The 23,002-nt window shown below is 42.0% G+C and overlaps 1 protein-coding gene and 1 long non-coding RNA gene across 6 annotated transcripts in view; both read left to right on the top strand.

Annotated features, from left to right (window-relative positions):
- LOC123796562 (uncharacterized) overlaps nt 1-4,505 on the top strand; it is a 29,887-nt gene extending 25,382 nt beyond the window's left edge. For all 4 annotated transcript variants that reach the window (XR_006780777.2, XR_015723456.1, XR_015723455.1 and 1 more), the window contains one exon: nt 477-4,505. This is a non-coding gene — a long non-coding RNA (uncharacterized LOC123796562). The remainder of the gene's footprint in view (nt 1-476) is intronic.
- Nucleotides 4,506-6,995: 2,490 nt separating this feature from the next.
- DDX3X (DEAD-box helicase 3 X-linked) lies at nt 6,996-22,620 on the top strand. 2 transcript variants are annotated; one of them, XM_045804056.2, is made up of 17 exons: nt 6,996-7,156; nt 10,052-10,109; nt 11,668-11,715; nt 13,530-13,662; nt 14,620-14,778; nt 14,861-14,960; nt 15,406-15,541; nt 16,632-16,717; nt 17,038-17,136; nt 17,246-17,406; nt 17,811-17,955; nt 18,036-18,180; nt 18,379-18,560; nt 18,649-18,766; nt 19,013-19,166; nt 19,699-19,835; nt 20,039-22,620. In XM_045804056.2, exons 1-17 carry the CDS (start codon nt 7,112-7,114, stop codon nt 20,116-20,118), a joined length of 1,986 nt encoding a protein of 661 aa, XP_045660012.1. In that variant the 5' UTR covers nt 6,996-7,111; the 3' UTR covers nt 20,119-22,620. The 2 variants fall into 2 exon arrangements, with proteins under 2 accessions (XP_045660012.1, XP_045660011.1); XM_045804055.2 differs by having other exon boundaries at nt 19,696-19,835.
- The last annotated feature ends 382 nt before the right edge of the window (nt 22,621-23,002 follow it).

Below are 23,002 nucleotides of genomic sequence, written 5' to 3'. Positions count from 1 at the left end.
TGACAGCGTGTCCTTGTGCCTTCTGTCTGTGCCCTGGGGCGGGGCGGGGGGGGGGGCGGTCCCTCTCTTCTAGAGCCGCTGTGAGGATTAGATGAGCTAATAATGCGTGTGAGGCATTTACAACAGTGCTTCTAAACAGACAGAAAACCAGACCATGGAAAATGCAGCTCCATCTTCCCAGAAAACGTAAAAGAAGAGTTCCAAAGCACTTTCCCTGCTGGTCTCCACATTTCAGTAGGGCTCATCGGCCCTGTGTGGGTGGTGACACAGACTGCCTGTAATTAAACTGAATTTCCATGACGAATCTTTTCTGCCTTATTGGTTCGTAACACTAGGATGGCCAACAGAGGGAAGACTCCACAGGAAAGGGTTCGGGGTTCTGCCTAAGTACACAATTCTGCATTCGTAGAGTACAAAGGGTTGGACAGTAGGATTTTGACTCTGGTTACAATGTGTATTTTTTTCTACACCACCAGGCAATTCTGACACGAGCTGGGAGCCCTACGGATTCAAATCCTTTCTGACGCTGTCTCCGGGTAGATCCCATAGGGTAAGGGTTCGGTCCTACAAGATTATCACCTGTGCTTCTGACCAACCGGCTACAGATTCGAGGTTCCAACAACCCCCACCTTTGGTTCGATTAATTTGCTGTAATTTGCTGGAGCGGATCACGGAACTCAGAGAAGGATTTCACTTAATAGATCGTCGGTTTATTCTAAGAGGATCTAACTCAGAACAGCCAGACGGAAGAGACGCACAGGGCGAGGTAGGGGAGAAAGGGCGGGGAGCGTCCACGCCCTCTCCAGGCCCCGCCACTCTCCCCACATCTCCACGTGCTCACCAACACGGAAGCTCTGGAACCAGTCTTTTCGGATGTTTACGGAGGCTTGTTACACAGGCACGATTAAATCATTGGCCATCGGGATTGAATTTAACCTCCTGCTCCCCACCCCGTCCCAGGTCTGCAGGGTGGGACTGAAAGGTCCAACCTGCCAACCAGCCCCCATCCTTAGGCACTTTCCAAAAGTCACTTCATTAACGTAACAAAAGACCTTTATCACTCACTCTCTTCACAGGAAATTCCTAGGGTTTTAGGAGCTCAGTGCCGGGAATGGGGGTCAAAGGCCAAGTATGTATTTCTTATTCTAAATCACAATCTCGTAGACAATCCTAGCAAGAGGTCTTTAAAGAAATCAAAATTCAAATGCTGAAAAGGTCTAAAACACTTGAAAAATGATTAAACCCAGCACCCACCAAGGTCTCTAAGACAACGACAGCAATAATTACCAAGTAGGAAGGGGTAGGGGAAAGAATGAGTTTTACAAAGCACAGAGTGTGTAATTCCAACACAGGACTGCTGACTGTGAGGTTATGGCCAAGTTCTAGATCACCCGAGAGAGAAAGACTGCTTAAGATGCCATTGCCTAAGACGCAGCATGGAATCTTGAAGGCATCTGACCCCCTTCCTTGTATTTCTGAGTCCTCCTCGTCTGTCCCAAGGCAAGGTAGCCTCGTTGCCCTTCCGCTCCCCCCACCCCATTCCCTCTGGCTCAGAGCCTCCGCCCAAGGTTGCACTATTATTTAGTCCTTCTACTGCCTAGTCACCTTGTATGAATGAAGGCAGAAGTGCACTGAATTTTTGTTTGAAAATATTTTTTAGCAATGTTAGCGGTAGCGAAGATACCCTCCGATGTAACTTGGTTTTTCATCTTGCCATCTTTGTGGGAGGAAAGTGGATTCCAGGCCAGATTTGCTATTTGGGAATATAATAATTGCCTAAAACATACCTGGTTTTGAATGTACCAGCTCTCACCCTTGGAGAATAAGGGTGTACAGCAATATCCCAAAGTCTAAGACTCCTCTTTTCCCTTTAGAACTTTTATCAGCCTCCATAGTAACATCTTCCTAATCACAGTGGACGCTGGAACACTGTGCGGATTAGGGATGCCCATTCCTGACCAGTTGAAAATCCATGGGTAACTTTCAACTCCCACAAAACCTGACTACTAATAGCTTACTGTTGACCAGAGGCCTTTCCAATAACAAACAATTGATTAACACATTTTATATGTTTTATGTATTACATACTGTATTCTTACAATAAAGTAAGCAGAGAAAAGAAAACGTTATTAAGAAAATCATAAGGAAGGGGCACCTGGCTGGCTGAGTCGGTAGAGCATGTGAGTTGATCTCGGGGTCGTGAGATCAAGCCCCATGTTGGGCATAGAGTTTACTTAAAAAAAAATCATAAGGAAAAGAAAAATACATTTATGATACTGTACTGTAAAAAACCCATGACTAAATGGACCGTGCAGTTCAAACACCTGTTGTTCAAGGGTTAACTGTACTGAAATTAGGGGTGCCTGGGTGGCTCAGTTGGTGAAACCTCTGCCTTGGGCCCAGGTCGTGATCCCGGGGTCCCGCCCGGGATCAAGCCCTGCGTTGGGCTCTCTGCTCCGCAGGGAGTCTGCTTCTCCCTCTGCCCTCCTCCTTCTCGTACTCTCTCTCAATCTCTCTCTCAAATAAATAAATAAAATCTTAAAAAAATAAAAAACTATACTGTAAATTAGCTGGCAGTGGAAGCTAATCTGCTTTATTGGGAGCTCAAAACAAACAGAAACTCAAAAAGGCTATTACGCTTTAAAACATAAAAGGAGACTCAGTGGGCACTGCTTTTACCTCCACACCTGGTAATTATCCTGATTACAGGGGAGTTCCGCCCTCTTCGAACTTTATTCCCTGTCCACACTAAAGGGAAGTATGGGTCAGTTGGACCCAGGAGACCTTTCCTCTGGACCTTGCAGAAAAACTACTAGTTTTTAAGGTTCACTAAAGGCTCCGAGGTTTCTAGCTCTTACAATCCCTTTTCCTACCGTTTTTCTTCAAGCTGCAAAATAGTCTGATTATCTTTCTGCAAGGTTTTAGGTTACTTGGGCACATTATTTCTTTGCACAATAATGGGATTTCATTTTATCTCAGTTTCAGGGAACGGTGATGGAATTTATTTAAAACCATTTGTGGAAGCAAAATAATGGATTTTAGAACCCCTTAACGTGCCCCACATTACAACTTGCCCAGGGCGGGCATTTGCACTAATTACTCATCATCTAACGTCTATTGGGCAGTCCTAGGGTGTGACAAATTCCTTCTCCTCTTTGGGCTCACACATAACCGCAGTACAACATGGTGAATGTAACAGTGGCTTAAGCAGCCCGGTGCCAGAGCAACTCACTCTGCCGAGGGAGATGAGATGACGGGGAGAAAGCCAAGTGTATGTGTACGTGTAACTACCATGTACTAATCTCTCCTTGCAAAGTGTTTTCATGCACCAGCCCTTGAATCCCAACCACCTTTTCAGACAGAAACTATTTTTAAAAAAGATTTTTTTAATTTATTTATTTGACAGAGAGAGAGAGAGAGAGAGAGACATCGAGAGAGGGAACACAAGCAGGGGGAGTGGGAGAGGGAGAAGCCGACTTCCCACTGAACAGGGAGCCTGATGCGGGACTGGATCACAGGACCCTGGGACCACGATCTGAGCCGAAGGCAGACACTTAACGACTGAGCCACCCAGGCGCCCCTGGAAACTATTTTTCTTAATTTTTTTTTTAGTAATCACTACACCCAATGTGGGGCTTGAAGCCACGACCCCAGGATGGAGAGTCACACGCTCTCCTGACTGAGCTAGCCGGGTGTCACGAGACATTAACTATTTTTATTCTAACTTTATAGACAAGGAAACTGAGGCACTGAGCCGTCAAGTAAGTTGCCCCCAGGCACACAGGTTGTCAGCAGTAAAGCAGGAATCTGAGCTGCCAGTTCAAGGATCTGCAGTTTCTAGAGTTTTGTCTGCTCCGCTGCCTCCAGGGATTGGGGGATGGGGGGAGGGGGCAAATAGTATATTTGCTTCAGTATGGGCCATCAGCTTAAGAATGTCTGGGAATGTAAGGAAGTGAGAATGCAAAATATGTTTCCCTGGTTTCAGCTTTTCCTAACCCTTTTTAGGTCACTTCAAATAAAATTTGCAAATGACTGCCATGTGGAGAAGATAGGCAAATGACTGTTTAGTGGAAAAGTCCTTTGGAGCGCTATGAAAGTTGGCTCATGTAGCTCATTCTTTTTCAGAGTGAATGTGTTTGAAGACAAAGCTTTGTATGTTTTCCTGCTTCCTTTCCAATTTGATATTCCAATTATAACATATTGATTAACAAACCCCCCTGGTGGCTTGAACTGAGTATGCCTATGAGCAGGGGTTAATTGAAAGTAGGAAACTGCTGTATATTTTAATTATTTTAGGCATTCCCATGGTAGTACCCTGTACATTGGCTCTCCGGAAAAGTAAAATAAAGCCCAGAGCCAGGGATATCAGTACATCCTATTGTTGCTACATGCAGTTTGGACTATTACCTTTTGAATCTGGTTACCCTGGTATATATTAAAAGGAAATTGGGGGGCGCCTGGGTGGCTCAGTCGGTTAAGTGTCTGCCTTTGGCTCAGGTCATGATCCCGGGGTCCTGGGATCGAGCCCCCCCCCCCGCGCACCCCCCCCATCGGGCTCCCTGCTCAGCGGGGAACTGCCTCTCCCTCTCCATCTGTCTTTCCCCTAGCTCATGCTCTCTCTCCAGCTCTCTCTCGCAAAAATAAATAAAATCTTAAAAAATAATAAATAAAAGGAAACTGAAGCCAAACCAAGCAGAAACACCTCACCAGTGCTCTGCGAGAATTCATGAATCTCAGAGCTGAAAGGGACTCTAATGGTCATTAAGCTTAATGGTTCTCAAGGGGGCATTGTGGGTATCTGTATTTTTGGATGTCACAATGACCAGCATGGCTACTGGCATTTAGTGAAGCAGGCAAGCTAGATGTTTTACAATGTTGATTAGTCCTATACTGCAAACAATTGACCCGCCGGACACGCATATAAGTGAAAAACGAGTTTATGATATAAAGCCTGGAACACTATTTTACATATAAACAAAAATATTTTTGCCCAGTTTCGATGTACACTGAATTCTCTATGAATGGTAATACTTTAGCAGTTGAAAGATCGTACTGTTTTGTTTCAAACATTACCAAGAGTTCATCAATTTAGAAAAGGTCACCAATGGCAACACTGCTCTTAGAATCCCTTGAGTTGCATTTGTTGACTGCACTGGGCAGGTGTCTATCATTTAGTGTCGTTGTGCGGGAGCATTCAGATATTAAAGTACATGTTTTATTATAATCATTTTGTATTTATTCTACAGTTAGGTCACGTTTTTTGAAATTGTGTTGTCAGGTTTTATGATTTGTTATTTCAGCATGGTTAAAGGGGGCGTTAACAAACGATTGTCATAAAAAGGAATTGAGATTTTTACAGGGTTAGTAGTCCGGTCAACTCCTTATATAGATGAGGAAATGGAGACCCAAAGCAGTTAAGCAACTTGCCAGGTCACAAGTGTTATATTACCTCCCATCTCCTTAGAATTTCAGTTTCAATTTTAAAAACCGGAAAGGGACAGAAGCTACGTGGTAATTTATGCGGCGAGCACTCGCTATTTGAATTCTGGCTGCAGAAGACCCTTTGAGGGATGGTTTAAAACCCTGTGTATTATTTAATTCTGTCAGTCTGAAGATTAGAAGACGGGGAAAAGCGTTTACAAAAACCACGTATGCACGGCTGCTCACTTAAAGCCAGGGATCTACTAGTCAATACATTTTCTTCTATTTAAGGGCCTGTGATACTGAAGCAAGAACTAGGGGTGGCCCGCTTCGGAGGGGGCCACAAGAAGGGGTTCCTCCGACGGCAGAAACCCATTTCCTCATGCACTGCAGTGGCCTGAGAGTCACCCCCATCCCAAGCCGACAACGCCGTAGCACTTCCTTTGGCAGGCCCTGACTGCGCCCAGCCACAAACACTGCCGACTCTCTAGGAGAGCCGTTTGCAAGCCCCAAGGTCCCCTAGCTTTGGGAGAAGCAGCAGAGCACCGGAGGCCACGGGCTCTGAGTCGCTGAGCGCCCCGCGGGAGGAAACTAGGGGCCTAATGTACCGTTGTTCCCACGGAGGGCCGGGGTCCCGGGAGGGTACACAAGCAATGGCTCAGGTTCAGCGCTTGATTGTCTCATTGTGTCCTCACCGCGGGGGGCGGGGGTGCGCGCTGGAGCGCGCCCGCGTCGCGGGGTGAAACAGGAGGGGCTATTGCGTTCCTAGGCGGCGCCCCCGCTGCCTAGGCAACCGCGCAGTTAAACGTCCAGCCACCCGCACTTGTCCCCAGATCCCCTCCGCTACCCCACCCCCTCCCCGGCCACCATTCCTCCCTCCTTCCTCCTCCTTTCCCCCCTCCTCCTTTTCCCCTTCTTTCCTCCTCTACCCCTCTTCCCTCTCCTGTCCCTTCTCCCCCCAACCCCCCGCCTTCCGAGCACTCAATTAAGGCCAAGGTTTCCAGCTCCACAAAATGGCCACCGCGAGCAACACCTGCGGTCACATGACCAGCCGTCCTCCCGGCTTCGGGTTTTTTCTTGCCTAACTCCGTTTTCGGGGAGGCTGCCCGCGGAAGAACAAGGGCTGATTAGTTCGAAGAAATCTACGGACATCCCCAAGTCGGAGGACTGACAGAAACAAGAACGAGTGCTCGGTTGAAAAAAACAGCAAAAACTGAGAACATAGGGAGAAAAGGGAGAAGAGGCCTAGGTTAAATTTTAAGACCTCCTCGCAGGCGGAGAAAGGGACACAACGAGTTATCGCGAGATCTCAAGAACTCAAAACCAGGCTAGGGTATTAACCGGAGAACAGGGGAACTGAAGCTCAAGCGAACTAGGACAGCATTTGGCGCTCTGAGGTCCAAGGTAGGACGACCAGCCAGGGACGGGACTGACTAGAAATCACGCGAGGTTTGGACTAAACGAGCGCGCAGTAGCTAGGCAGAAGTCGCAGCGGCAGGAGGAGTGCGGGTGTGAGGGGGAGGGCCTGCGTCTTACGTGCTGACGTAGTAGCCTTTCGAGTGGGTATATTAGATCCGTGGCCGCGCCGTGAGCTCCAGAGCCGCAGTTCTCCCGTGAGAGGGCCTATTGCGGTGAATCAAAAACAGTCGCTCAGCAGAGGAAGACTCCGAGTTCTCGGTACTCTTCAGGGATGAGTCATGTGGCGGTGGAAAATGCGCTCGGGCTGGACCAGCAGGTGAGCTGCAAGGAGTCTACCGGGGTGGTTGCTGACCTAAGTTGGCTTATGGCGCAGCGCTAACTGGTACTCTTAGTTCCCATTTCCAGGGTGCCTCGAACTGGCCCGTGTCAGCGCTTCGGGGCTGTGGAAGAACGGGGAGGTGGCAGGAACGCTGGTTATGGCCGTCGCTCGGGCCGGGGACCCGGCTTGGCCCGCGGTATTGTCCCTGGGCCGAGCACAATGGCGGCTTTTGTGTGTGCGTGCGCAGGCGGGCGGAGGGGGAGGGGGGTGCGCGCTCTCTCGCGGGGACGCGCACGCGCGAACCTCGACTGGTTAGTGACCCATGGTTGGTGGGGGGGTGGTTCGCGGCGCGGCAGTGCGCGATTGGAGACCCCTTTGGCCTCTAGGGCTTTCAGCTCTCTTCGCGCGCGCTGCCTTGATTCTTGTCCCAGAGACCCGGCGGCGTTGGGGTGTATGTGTGTGCGCGCCCGCGCGCAGCGGCGTGTGTGTGTGTGTGTGTGTGTGTGTGTGTGTGCGTGTGCGCGCGCGCGCGCGCGCGCGCGTGTGAGCAGGAGGGACGCGGCCCTGGAATGTGGGAGGGGGCGGCGCGGGGGGTGGCCTTCGCTCGGGGTAATGGCGGCGGCCTTCTTTGTGTGGGGCTGGGTGGCTGAGCGGCACTGGGGCCCACTAGCGGGAGAGAGCGGGCCCCGGGTCGGCGAGGGCCTGGAAAGGAGGATGGAATGGACATCTTGTTCCTCCCGGGCTTCTTTCCGCAGGCTCTTTCGCTCCAGCCCGGTTTCCGCAGGGGCCATCGCACGCCGGGTGCCGCGGTCGCCGAGGCCGCGTTTCCGGAGTGGAAAGTTTTGTGACGCAGAAGATTCGGGGAGGAGTGGGGGGAAGGGGAGGGAGTACTGGGTCCCTGCGTGCGCTGTGGCGTTGGGCTCTAGATAGAGATTGAACGCGGCGGGGAGACATTAGGGATCTTAGGGACCTGGAGTGGCCCCTTTTCCTTAGTTGCTCCAAGATAGTCTGTGTGTGGCAATTTAGCGAGAGGGCCGCGCATTGTTTTGGGTGGTACGGGTTGCATGACCATTCCGATGCTAGTGACGTTTGATCCAGGAATCGGCCGGAGGAAAAATACCCGGAATGTAGCTTGGGGGAAATAAACACTTTGCTGTTGACTTGTTGCTGCCTGTGCAGTGAAATTGTGAAATAGGTCAGATCTCCGGGTCTGTCTGTCATCTTAACCGGAATCCCCTCTTCGAAGGCTTTGGGGGTAGATTAGAGGAGGACGTGTGATCTGAGCGAGGAGGAGGGGTTATGGGCTTCGGTGGCAGGAAGTCTGCATCCTTCTGCAACAGAAGCACCGTGCTTCAGATAAGCTTTTCTGTGGGTTGTTGGATCCTTTAAGTAAACTTCTGCTTACCACGAACGCCAGAAAAATCCTGAAACGAGGTTTAGTGACACAAATTGATAGTAGATTTTAATGTAGTCGTGTGTAATATATTTTCAGAGATTTAGTCATCTGTTTCTTTGGGGGAGCATTTCCCCCCATTAATGAATCAGTTACATCCTCCAAATTGCTGACACGTCATAATGTTGAATGAAGTACATACATATCTTGTCAGGAGCACAGGCTATCCCCAGTTTTAACATTTTCTATATAGGTGGTGTTGTTTTAAAAAGATTATAGGCAAGAATGAAGCAATGTAATCCTAACAGTTTATAGTAATCTTTAACATGCTTTGTATCGTTCTTGTTGCCCAGTGTAAAATTAACAAAACTTGTAACACAAGTGCAAAAGGAGTTTTTGTTCCTATTGCGCTTTAAAGTATCAGTCTGTTAACAGAAAGCATGGCAGCGTTTTTGCTAATACAAACTATGGAAGCGAGGTGCCTAAAAGTCTTACCATACTTATTTTCTGAAGATTAGCATCTGCTTCCAGTTTTCAGTGACTCCATTGATGATGCTTGCAATTTGACAGTATCAGTCTTGAACTTTTAACAGAAGACTTCTGTCACCTTCGTAAACAGGTGGCATCAGTACTGTGTGATTTGGTCTTCTGTGGCTTTCTTAAAAAAATAAACTGTTTCTTTTGACACATGTGTTTTTTTTTCCATTGCTTGCAAAGTAGTTTCTGGTTAGTCATAACAGAATGAGAAAACACAGCATGTCTTTGTAGAATGTTGAGGTTTTGAGTTCCAGTGTAAGGGGATGAATAGAAATGGAGATTAAAGCTAGTGAAATGTGTTGTCTTTAAAAAAAAAAAGTGTTGAATGTCCCTTGTGCTATTTATGTCCAAAGTCTTCTGAACCTAATCTCGATCTTGAAAATGGGAGAATAAATAGGTAGTACCTGCTTCACAGACTTGTTCTTAAGAGTGCTACCCTAATTAAAAATACTTGTGCAACATTTAGGGATAAAAGAAGTAAGAAATGGTCAGTTAAAATTTTGTTTTTCAGGTCTGCTCTGTAGGCTTAAAATAATTCCAAGTAGGAAGGTGGTGGCAATGGAAACATTTGCCAAATATGATGGAGTAAAGATGAATCCATTGCTTATTTTATATTTTAAAATAATTTCTTGGGTCTTTTCCTATGGAAAATGTTACGGGGGAAATTCATTTTTAAATGAATGACTTAAATTTGGACCCAGTTTCTACGGGATAATACCAGCATCCTAGTGTGCTGCTTTCTATAGTATAAACAGTTAGTGCTATTTTGGGTTTGCTTAGAATTTTACAGTCTTTAAAGCTCATTCTTAGTTCATATTCTCATTAAGAGTTTCACATAAGCCCCACGAAGCAGGCAGGGCAACTATTGCTATTCAGTGCTAGAAGGCAGGACTAGGACTAGTTTTCTCTTAGTGTAATATTTCAGCACACAGACTGCTAACCATTTAACTCTCTTCTCCTAGTTTGCTGGACTAGACCTGAACTCTTCAGATAATCAGAGTGGAGGAAGTACGGCAAGCAGTAAGTAAACCATTTTATGAATTTCTTGAATATTAGAGCTTTAATAACTTAATGTTTCATTGGACTTTTTTAAAGCTTAAGAATTTCTCCTCTACTTTTGACTGTGCAAAGAATTATATAGTCAGTGTTCGTAGAATAATGCAGTGTACTTAGTAATCAATCTAAAGCATTGTGGTCTTTGGGTAATAAAAGGGGCTCATTTTCTTGAGTAAAAACAATCATTAAGAAGAAGTTGATACAACACACAAATTATCTTTGGAAGAGTTTGATTATATCCATTATGAATCTTGAACCCAGCTTAGCCGTGGTGGGAATGTGTTGATATCCCTATTTGTGTGAATTTACCAGAATTAATTTCAATAAAGGGAACATTCACATTCATCAGCTACAGCTAACCCTTTCCTGTGAAGAACATGAGACTTACAAGGTTATACTGAATCTTGAGGTGGTGGTTAGGATTTTAAATGCTGAATTGCATCATTCTTTTGAAAAGGAGTAGATATAAAAGCTTTATTTCATCTTATTTTTTCAGAGTTTTTGTTTTTTTGAGACTTGTTATAGATCAGTAGATTAGTATTAAGGTATAGGTGGTTTATTATTTGGCAGTAGACCTGTTTCAGGTTCCCTCAGGTCAGGTCTCTTCCTGTTAACCACCCCCCCCCCCCCCGAAAAAAAGGAGAGGGGAAATGGCTACAGGCTGTAGGGTGTGAAAGCATTATTTTTTTCAAGCACTGTGTTGGGTGGTAAAGGACCTGGCCTCCTTTTTAGGCACTGGGCACAAAGTTACTTGGTATTTTTTATAGTTCACTTTATTTGCCATGGTAAAGATCTTTTAAGAGTTGATCATCCTAATAGAGATATTTAATATGAATTCAACCCAAAAGTGGAAAGGATAGTTAAATTGCAGATTCATTAGTAATAAAGCAGGTTGATTTTCCTTTACTTAGTAGCTACACGTTATTTGCTTTTGCTTCTTATCCATTGTCTAGGCTGTATTCTTGCCTGCTTATAGAACAAGTTGACTATAGACTAATTAGCAAGCCTCAAGTTAAAACTCTCAGTTCCTTGAAATCCTTTTCGCCTTTGCAGTTTTTCCTTAATGTGTATCGTCTGTTTTTTGGAACTTACCAGGATGGAAACAAAAATGTCTCTTAGTACCTGATTGCATGATTTATTACATAGTAGTCTGTGAGGTTATTACAGTAGTACTTAAGTTATTAACCATGTCTGTTTATGACCTTTCTCTGAAATAATAGCAGGCCTTTAAGGAAAGTTGTGTTACATTAACCACTAGTGACAAGTTATATATTTATTTGTGGATTTCAATGATTAGGTTCCAAGTCAAATTTTTATTTACCAAACTTTTCCTCCTCCCCCTCCCTTTTTAAAGTTCTTAAAAAGCAATACCCATTTAAAGTAAAAGCAGATTCATTCCCCCCCCCCCTCAGTTTCCAAGTAAGAGACTGGAAGGCTGGATACTAAAAAAATTTTTTCCAGGACCATTTTTTAGTAGCACAAATTGTCGTTTTGGCGTTTAATTTTATATTCTTTCTTTTAGAGGGGCGCTATATTCCTCCTCACTTAAGGAACAGAGAAGCTACTAAAGGTAAGTTGAGCAACTTGGTAGACCTAATTCTTGTTGTGTTCAGAAGCCGGAGCCTAGGGAAGAATGAGGCACTTTGGGAAGTCCGTAAACATTGTGCTCTCCAGTGCCTGTCAGAATTGGTTCAAATATTAGGACTTAACTCACTTTGGGAAAAGTCACGCAGTGAAAAATTCTATTTTCTATGTTGGATTCTTCTGTCAGGCCAAGGGCATGGTTTTGTACAATTTTGCTAGTGGTGTACTTTGTGATTTGTGTTTATAATCATTCACATCATGATTTCAATTTGAAAAAGGTGAGTAGGCACCCTACTATGTAGACCAAATTGCATGGTGATAACCAAGTTATTTCTGTTTTGCAGAGCTGTCAAAAGAAAGATGGGTTATTGCAGAATAGATAACAGATTATAAACAAATTGTAACATTGGGCATGCTCCCAGTAAGTTGGGAGTGATTCTCTGGTTTCATCTCCTTGCCCTTAACTGCTTCATTTGAAAGATTTTGTCTGAAAGTATCACAGCACCTGGTCTTTCCTGATTGTGTTTGTAATGTAGTGATAGATAACTAGTAGATAATTAATTATGGGACAGTTGTTTGGATGCTGTATATTCCATAAAATAGGTGATCTGAGATTTGGAGGAAAAGTGAAAGTTTGGAAAACAATTTAAAGGTTAAGAAGAAGGAAGGTGATAAAGAAGGCAGAATCGGAAGGGTAGAGAAGTCCACAGAAACCTGTGGTTTGCTGTCATTCCTCCATATGCATGTGCAGTCTTTATATTAGCTTCAATGTCCCTGCAATACCTGGATATAAAATCCATATTACAATTTCTTAATTATTGTATCATTGTTCTTAGTTACTGCATATTTTGTCTATCGTCATGGGTTCTCTCATTTTTAAGAGTGTTCTAGCTGAAATTGGCCCCATGTATATTTCGTGCTTTTCCCTCTTCATCCCAGTGACAAGAGATCAAAGGGAAGAGGCAGTATAGAGGTTTTAGGACTGAAAGAGATCTTAGAAATGTACTATTGCTGGCTAAGGCTGTTGATCACCTGGCTGGCTAATGGTAGAGGCATCAGGCTGAGGGAAAGTAACTTGTAAACTAGCTCTATAATAAAGTGCTCCTGAAACTAGTTTAAACCCTCTACTGCTTGTCTTTAAACCTTCTACCTGTTGGGGTCATTACCTTTCTCATTCCCTGTTATTGAATGTTTATAGTACCTAAGAATCTGTCCAGACTAACCGTGTGCAGGGATGAGGATTTTCCTTTTTTCTAGGTATTCCTGATTCTTGTCTGATAGTATGCATTTCATGTGAACAGAGCACTGTTCTACTTTTTACTATTGAAACTGGAAAACGCTGTATTAAATCAAGTAAACCGACACCTTTAGGAAGGTCTTAAATAAACTACCTCTAAGAAACACTGAAACAGTAGCAACTGTTTCCTAGTAAACTGGGTTCACACCTATAAAATGAAATTAAATTGTGGTGGTCATAATAACAATTGTTTTATAGGCAAAGCGATTGACCTTATTAGAGGTGGTATCTTATTTAGAACACCTTTGGACTGTCAAATTGCCTGGATTAGTGCACAGTATTTTCTAGTGGAGAGAATTAAAAATACAAAAAATTTTGTTTGCCAGTTGTAAACCAGCTCTAAATCTTGGTTCTCTTCTAGTACCATGATAGGAATATTTCCATTGTCCTTCCAGTTCACAGAGATAAGATAAAGTTAGAGGGCTTCGAATTCAGAGATCTAGGTATTGTAAATTTCTAATTAAAATGCAATAACATGGGTTTGCTTTTTTTTTTTATTGAAGGATTCTACGATAAAGACAGTTCAGGGTGGAGTTCTAGTAAAGATAAGGATGCATACAGCAGTTTTGGATCTCGTAGTGATTCAAGAGGGAAGTCTAGTTTCTTTAGTGATCGTGGAAGTGGATCAAGGGGAAGGTAAGTGATTTTTATTGATCTTCTCGTCTTATGTGTATGCAATTTAGGAATTGGTCTTTAATTGGTAAGTACTCATTCTTGTACTCTGACCAGTAAGCATGATGTTTTTTTTTCCTTTAATAGACCACCTACTTGGATGTTAAGCATTATGTCTGTGTAATCCTATTTTCCTAGCTGCAAGAGGTCTTAACTAAAATGAACTTGTTACATAGAAATTGGATGAGAATAAGAATGTGCCCCTGGGCATAATGAAATCAGTTATTTTTATATTTCTTTAGCTTTATTTATATGTAAAGGAGTAAGTTTATCTGGTGAATGGCCTAATATGGTTGAGATTTTTTGTGGATATTCTATATGACAATTTTTAAACACCTTATATTTTTGATTACACAAGTGGTGAACTGACCTCATGCGCCTAATAGCTGTGGTTAGTCCTGTGTGTCCTGATTTTTCGCAAACAGGCCTAAAACTTAAAACATCTTAATTCAGGTAAGGATTATTTTCTACCTATTATCCAGAGTCTGTCACACAGGTGAATTGATTGTCCTTTTAAATGACATCCTAGCATAACTGGGACAATTGATGTTTGGTGTGCTATTTTCTTCTCTTTCCTGCCACTAAAATGTATTTGGGATAGAAGTTTAGATAAAGGTGTAAGTTATGTGCTGATACCAAATATTTTAAGACACTGTTCTTAATTTCAGCATATATGAGACCTGTGTAGGCTGTTTAATATTACAGAAATGAAGAAGGATACATATTTAGCATATATAAATGACACATACAATCTGATTAATTAAAAGGCCTTATTTGTCAAATCAGAGTAAGCAAAATTGACATCCTTGAAGTTAGCTGTAATGAGCAGTTCAAGTTCTCTCCAGGTGCTGTTCTAGAGTAGTCTAGGAATCTGATAGTGGTTAAATGATATGATTCTGAGTAGTTGCTTATGCTGTTCAGGTTTGATGATCGTGGACGGAGTGACTACGATGGCATTGGCAGCCGTGGTGACAGAAGTGGTTTTGGCAAATTCGAACGTGGTGGAAATAGTCGCTGGTGTGACAAATCAGATGAAGATGATTGGTCAAAACCACTCCCACCAAGTGAACGCTTGGAACAGTAAGTTTTTGAAATGTATGTTAATTGTGATATTAAAGCCTCATCAGCTAGTATAACAAACTTACCAATCCTTTGATTTCAGGGAACTCTTCTCTGGAGGAAACACTGGGATTAACTTTGAGAAATATGATGACATTCCAGTTGAGGCAACAGGCAACAACTGTCCTCCGCATATTGAAAGTGTAAGTATTTGTGCTTGACCTTTTAAGACACAGAGAGAAGTGTAAACTTTTTCACAGCACATCAGAATGAAGTGGGCTTCCTTTTTTTTTTTTTGAAGTGGGCTTCCTAAAAGCAAATGCAGACTGTGCCTACTTTAATATAACTCTTCAGTTATATTAAAAACCTGCTTCATTGGTTTGTGGAAAGGGAATGATTGAGTTCAGTGCCACCATTACTAATAATTGAAAATAGAAAATGGGTCAAATACAGGAAGAACCCAGACTCTCCAATGTATATTAAACCTGGGGTTGATTTTTCTCAAAATGTAATGTCGGGTCACGTAAAGCAGCTGTACAGTACAAATCAGCTGTTAGGGTTTTGCCACCTGTTATTGTATTAGTGTAAAGCAAAAATGGCTCCAGATAGCATTTCTAGCTATTTAACCCCATTGAATTTCTTTGACAGTTCAGTGACGTTGAGATGGGAGAAATTATTATGGGCAATATTGAGCTTACTCGTTACACTCGCCCAACTCCAGTGCAAAAGCATGCTATTCCTATTATCAAAGAGAAAAGAGACTTAATGGCTTGTGCTCAAACAGGTAAGTTTACTTGATAAAGGTAAAAAATTGTCAAGAATACCATTAATTGGGTTTGCTCTTGTAAATATAGTACCAAAAAAACCAGACAGGGTATCTTAAGTTTCACGGGGAAGCTTGAGTCCCAGATGTACCCTCACCTGTATACTTTGATACAGGTATGCAATAGCTGGCTGATAGTTCTTGTTTTAGACCTTTGGATTTTATGTAATCTTTACTGTTCTCATTAGGGCCTGTAGAAAGTCCTCAGCCCAGTACTGCTGCAAGAGGGTTAGATTATTGTCAGTGCATTGGTGGGAAATGAGCACTTATATTATAGCACTTTATCTGGAATAAGGAGGATAAGATTAGAATAGTCTGATCTATAGGAATGTGGCCAAGGGAAAGGTGCCTTCATGGGAAAGGAGCACCTCCCATCTTTTGGGAATGGGGTTAGTTAGAACCTCTAAGTTGAATACAAGCTTTGCTATATTGGTGAGTTTGACCAATATGAAAGAGGGTGAATCCCCCTCCCCATTAAAAGTATAAAATAATCATCTGGTATTTTTTTCTTCTCTATGGAAGAGTGAGAATGTCATTCTTTGTACATCATCAGTATCTACAGTACCTACAAGGAAGTGTTAGAAATTGAAATTGACATCACTTTTGAGGCAAAATTGCTATTCTCTTTACACACACAAATGCAGAAAAGTGAGTACTACATTGTTCTTGATCAGAGTTTGGTTACTTTCTCTTTAAGGGAACAAAATAAACATTTTTGGTTTTATGGGCCAGATGGTCTCCATCGCCAATCTCATTTCTGCTTTTGTAGTGTGAAAGCACCTATAGACCATATGTAAATTTGGCATCGGTCTATTCCAGTAAAGTTTTATTTACAAAGATAAATAGGCTGGGACTTCGTTTGCTGACTTCTGTTAGAGCTGGGTCGAAGAAGTCACTTGATGTTTTTAATTTAGGTGTTAATTTTTAGAAAATGTATTTGGGCATGAAGTAGACCTAATAACTAGTAATAGGGCACTAAAACTCACGTACCAATATTTATTCAAAAATAATAAGCAGGTGGTTGAATTAGAATATGCTTTTTCTTAAACAGGGTCTGGAAAAACTGCAGCGTTTCTCTTACCCATCTTGAGTCAGATTTATTCAGATGGTCCAGGCGAGGCTTTGAGGGCCATGAAGGTAAATATTTGTAAAGTGGGACTTCATTTATTTATTTTAAAGTAAGCTCTATGCCCAGTGTGGGGCTTGAACTCACTGCCCCGAGATCAAGAGTTGCATGCTCTACTGACTGAGCCAGCCAGGCACCCCACTGGGACATCATTGTAGAACTTTGTAGGTAGCTGTTGAGAGAACTTTCAAAGAACTTCCTACTTGCTCCAAATTATTTAATGAAAAAGAGTTTTCAAGTGTAATCTATAGATTACAGAAGGGGGGATTATGTTGTAATGGGTCTTTAAGAGAGGATGTTAAGAGTTTAACTTACTTTAATTGTTTCTTAGGAAAATGGAAGGTATGGGCGTCGCAAGCAATACCCAATCTCCTTGGTATTAGCACCAACTAGAGAATTGGCAGTACAGATCTATGAGGAAGCCAGGAAAGTAAGTATGCGTTTCTGGGCTTATTGGCTTTCTCGTTGATTGTAATGAAATGTTTTATGACCGTGTAAAAGTGTTGGCCTTAAAGTTGATAATTTCTTTGCTTTCATAGTTTTCATACCGATCTAGAGTTCGACCTTGCGTGGTTTATGGTGGTGCTGATATCGGTCAACAGATACGAGACTTAGAGCGTGGATGCCACTTGTTAGTAGCTACTCCAGGACGTCTAGTGGATATGATGGAGAGAGGAAAGATTGGATTAGACTTTTGCAAGTATGTTATTTTTAAGTGCATAAGATGTAATAATTTTTTAAATTACTGGCCATTAGTTTTGTAGTAGTTATCAACATTGTTGACATCTTAAGATTGAGAAGTGATTTTATTTTAGTCCTCTAACTTTTCTAAGAAGTTTGCTAATTGTAATTTTAATGTTGAAAAATTAAGGACTTTTTTTAGTAGAGGCTGAGAATGAATGACCAGACTGGGACAGAGTGAGAAGTAGTAAGAGCTAGTTTTGCTGTATACTTGTAAATGATGGCAAAATCCTGGGCTGGGTCTCATGTACATGTGTCAAATCATGCAGTGTGAGGAATTCATCAAAATACATCAATTTCGATAATAGCTATACTAAAACGGTCTTTTCTTCTCAAATTCTAAACTGAGTATTTTTATGGCAGATACTTGGTGTTAGATGAAGCCGATCGGATGTTGGATATGGGTTTTGAACCTCAGATACGTAGAATAGTTGAACAAGATACTATGCCACCAAAAGGTGTCCGCCACACTATGATGTTTAGTGCTACTTTTCCTAAGGAAATACAGGTATTGTTTGATGCTGCAACTTTTATTACTTAGGAACTTGTTGATCTCAGCAGATAGTAAACATTTTTTTTTTCTTTCAGATGCTGGCTCGTGATTTCTTGGATGAGTATATCTTTTTAGCTGTAGGAAGAGTTGGCTCTACCTCTGAGAATATTACACAGAAAGTAGTTTGGGTGGAAGAGTCCGACAAACGGTCGTTTTTGCTTGACCTTCTAAATGCAACAGGTAAAATGACAAATGTGTTAGCATCATGCTGGTGGCTTAGGTAATGAGAACCCCTTTGGATTGCCTTTACTGCTTTTCCTCCCCATTTAGAACATTTGTTTAAAGTCTGTTTTTTATTTGTTTCTTTGCATGTTTACTAAATGTAAAGAGAACTGAGTCACTATTAGTGACAAAAACCTGGTAATTTTTCACAATCAGGCAAGGATTCACTGACCTTAGTGTTTGTGGAGACCAAAAAGGGTGCAGATTCTCTGGAAGATTTCTTGTACCATGAAGGGTATGCTTGTACCAGTATCCATGGAGACCGATCTCAGAGAGATAGAGAAGAGGCCCTTCACCAGTTCCGCTCAGGAAAAAGCCCAATTCTAGTGGCTACAGCAGTATGTATAAGACAATTCTTATTTTCAAGTTCAGCATGTTCAACTTTTGGCTTTAAGTGTGCCATGTATAACAGAAGTCGTTTTCTAGGTAGCAGCAAGAGGACTGGATATTTCAAATGTGAAACATGTTATCAATTTTGACTTGCCAAGTGATATCGAAGAATATGTACATCGCATTGGCCGTACAGGACGTGTAGGGAACCTTGGTAAGTGTTGGGTTACTTGATGGTCTGGTGGTGGTTTTCCAGTGGGATGTGTGCAGCCAAGAACTTTCCAGGATCTTAAGTCTAAGAACTCCTCTGTTTCTAAGGAATGCGGTTAAAATCTATCTCAGCAATACAAGCGACTTGTCATCTCTTGGTATTCTACTTAATATGCTGTGTAGGAAAGTAAGAATACTATGCTTTTTTTGTGGAAGACCTTAATTTATGTACTTTTTGGAACTGGTTTAGGCCTTGCCACCTCATTCTTTAATGAGAGAAATATAAACATTACCAAGGATTTGTTGGATCTTCTTGTTGAAGCTAAACAAGAAGTGCCATCTTGGTTAGAAAACATGGCTTATGAACACCACTACAAGGGTAGCAGTCGTGGACGATCTAAGAGGTAAGGCGTGCACGTGGTGCATAAAGAGAGGGATGGGTGCCATATCCACAGTTCACTTCTCCAGTATTTAAGTTGAGGGGTCTTCATATTTCTTAGGTTGCCTGGATCCTTTGGGTGAGGGGTGTTAGAAAGGGTTGACACCGAGTTAAAGCCAGCCATTGGTGGCTACGGCCTTTAAGATCACTATTTAGGGGCGCCTGGGTGGCACAGCGGTTAAGCGTCTGCCTTCGGCTCAGGGCGTGATCCCAGCGTTCTGGGATCGAGCCCCACATCGGGCTCCTCCGCTATGGGCCTGCTTCTTCCTCTCCCACTCCCCCTGCTTGTGTTCCCTCTCTCGCTGGCTGTCTCTATCTCTGTCGAATAAATAAATAAAATCTTTAAAAAAAAAATCACTAGGGAAGAGGGCTGGATAGGGGAAACCTTTGCATTGCAAAATCAGAAATTGGCCACTGGAAAGTTTTAACAAGAATGGGGTTACTTGGTGGAGTTTCATCTTCCCGTGAGCCACCAACACACCTTGTTGTTGCAGTAGTAGATTCAGTGGAGGATTTGGTGCCCGAGACTATCGACAAAGCAGCGGTGCCAGCAGTTCCAGCTTCAGCAGCAGCCGCGCAAGCAGCAGCCGCAGTGGTGGAGGCGGCCACGGCAGCAGCAGGGGGTTTGGTGGAGGTAATGTGGATTTCTTAACCTGGCTTTGGGAAGGGCTTCTTCCTCGTAGTCCTCTTTTTCAAAGTGTAATTAAAAACATCGGGGAAGTTCAGCCCTGTAGATTGCTTTTTGTAATTTGATATCAAAGTACTTAAAGAAGGGAAAGATTGTATTTAACGGTGAATGACTTAATTAATTTCTCTCTTTTTTAAATCTCTCATTAGGTGGCTATGGAGGCTTTTACAACAGTGATGGATATGGAGGAAATTATAACTCCCAGGGGGTTGACTGGTGGGGTAACTGAACCTGCTTTGCAGTAGGTCACCCTGCCAAACAAGCTAATATGGAAACCACATGTAACTTAGCCAGACTATACCTTGTGTAGCTTCAAGAACTCGCAGTACATTACCAGCTGTGATTCTCCACTGAAATTTTTTTTTTAAGGGAGCTCAAGGTCACATGAAGAATTGAAAGGAACAATCAGCAGCCCTGTTCAGAAGGTGGTTCGAAGACTTCATTGCTGTAGTTTGGATTAACTCCCCTCCCGCCAACCCCCATCCCAAACTGCATTTATAATTTTGTGACTGAGGATCATTTGTTTGTTAATGTACTGTGCCTTTAACTTTAGACAACTTTTTATTTTGATGTCCTGTTGGCTCAGTAATGCTCAAGATATCAATTGTTTTGACAAAATAAATTTACTGAACTTGGGCTAAAATCAAACCTTGGCACACAGGTGTGATACAACTTAACAGGAATCATCGATTCATCCATAAATATTATAAGGAAAAAACTTATGCGGTAGCCTGCATTAGGGCTTTTTGATACTTGCAGATTGGGGGAAAACAACGAACGTCTTGAAGCATATTAATGGGATTAGTTTCTAATGTGGCAAACTGTATTAAGTTAAAGTTCTGATTTGCTCACTCTATCCTGGATAGGTATTTAGAACCTGATCGTCTTTAAACAAGCCATTCCAGTCATGATGAGGTGATGTATGAATACATGCATACATTCAAAGCACTGTTTTCAAAGTTAATGCAAGTAAATACAGCAATTCCTCTTTCAATGTTTAGGCAGATCATTAACTATGAGCTAGCCAAATGTGGGCATATTATTACAGGGAAAGTTTAAAGGTCTGATAACTTGAAATAGGTTTTTAGGAGAATTCATCTACTTAGACTTTTTAAATGCCTGCCATAAATGAAATTGAAATGGTAGAATGGCTGACCACAGCAATGACCAGCCCTCCTCGGGGCCCTGGGTGATTTTTGGTCTAATAACGCATGCTAGTGTTGATGTTTTTTGGTCAAGAGGGTATGAACAGGAAGAATTAATGCAGCAGGCTTTATTTTAAATGCCGATTCACATTACTCTGTTCAAGCTGCGTTGAGATGTTAAACTGGCTTACTATAGACTTTGTAAAAATGGCTCCAGAAGAGTAACAAACTGAAATCTTTGAGATCACACAGGTTGGAAATATGTACATAACTGCACAAGGTGTCGATTCTGCTCTACAGTGCAGTTTTAGTCAGTTTTAGTTGCATAGGTTTCCATTGTATTTATAGTCTGTTTATGCTAAATCTGGCCAAAGATGAGCATTGTCCACCACTAAAATGCCTCTGCCACTTTGAATTCTGTGCTAATTTTGTGGCCAGAATGCGGTGATCAAAACGCTCAATCTTTTTACAGTGGCATAGGAAGATGGCAAAAATTTCCTAAAGTGCAATAGATTTTCAAGTGTATTGTGCCTTGTTCTAAAACTTTTATTAAGTAGGTGCACTTGACAGTATTGAGGTCATTTGTTATGGTGCTATTTCAATTAGTCTAGGTTTAGGCCCTTGTACATTTTGCCCATAACTTTTTACAAAGTACTTCTTTTATTGCACATTCAGAGAATTTTATATATATGTCTTGTGTGCGTGTCCTTAAACTTCCAATCTTATTTTGTCTCTTGGAGATTGTTGAACGCAGCTTGTCTAGGAAGGGGATGGGACTAGATTCTAAAATTTATTTGGGACCATGGGAATAATAGTTGGGAAGAAAACTATTTGCACACGACAGATTTCTAGATACTTTTTGCTGCTAGTTTTATGTAATATTTATTGAACATTTTGACAAATATTTATTTTTGTAAGCCTAAAAGTGATTCTTTGAAAGTTTAAAGAAACTTGACCAAAAGACAGTACAAAAACACTGGCACTTGAATGTTGAATGTCACCGTATGCGTGAAATTATATATTTCGGGGTAGTGTGAGCTTTTAATGTTAAGTCATATTAAACTCTTAAGTCAAATTAAGCAGACCCGGCATTGGCAGTGTAGCCATAACTTTCTGATGTTAGTAAAAACAAAATTGGCGACTTGAAATTAAATCATGCCAAGGTTTTGATACACTTGTCTTAAGATATTAATGACACACTTCAAAAACACTGAAAAGAAGTGTCCAGATTCTCAGATGTTTGTTGCGTGAGTTTTGTTTAGTTGTGTGTATTTTTTTTCAGTGAATGTCTGGCACATTGCAATCCTCAAACATGTGGTTATATTTGTTGTATTGGCATATTCAGTGACTTGTACATTCAGCGGTAGCGTTTGAGCAAGTTTTATCAATAAGCAAGCAATATTTTCAGTTAATAAATAAGGTTTCAAAAATCACATTAAGAATGGATTTAAACTTGCTGAATGTAAAGATTGAACTTCAAGTCACTGTAGCTTTAGTAATTGCTTATTGTATTAGTTTAGATGCTAGCACTGCATGTGCTGTGCATATTCTGATTTTATTAAAATAAAAAGTTGAACTGCACAGTCTCCTTTGTTGTTGTCAATTGTGGTTTATTATTATAGGTGAAAATAAAGTTGTGCTCTTGCCTGAAGAATTGTAAGGTGTAATTTTTTTGGTTTGCCGTCCAGTGCTAATTTGGAGGTGCCTCTTGGAGACAGAATTACTCTGATACCATACCATAAGTATTTGTAATAAAAGATGAAGTTGGCCCAAAAAAGTTGTTGGAATAGATGGGAATCTAAGAGGTCCTTAGTGATGTACAGCGTGTATTGCAAATTGGTTTGTATTCTGAGCAGCTTAATACGGGTGGGAATCTCTTTGAAGCACTTGATGTGAAGGTCACCTGAACAGTGGAAGAAGTTGGGTAAAAATTAAATGTACTAGTAATCCAAGTGATCGGGGATCAAG

The sequence above is a fragment of the Ursus americanus genome, chromosome X (assembly GCF_024610735.1).
Source record: "Ursus americanus isolate L20-20 chromosome X, mUrsAme1.1.p, whole genome shotgun sequence".
Taxonomy (NCBI): Eukaryota; Metazoa; Chordata; class Mammalia; order Carnivora; family Ursidae; genus Ursus; species Ursus americanus.
This window is presented reverse-complemented; position numbering and strand designations above follow the sequence as displayed.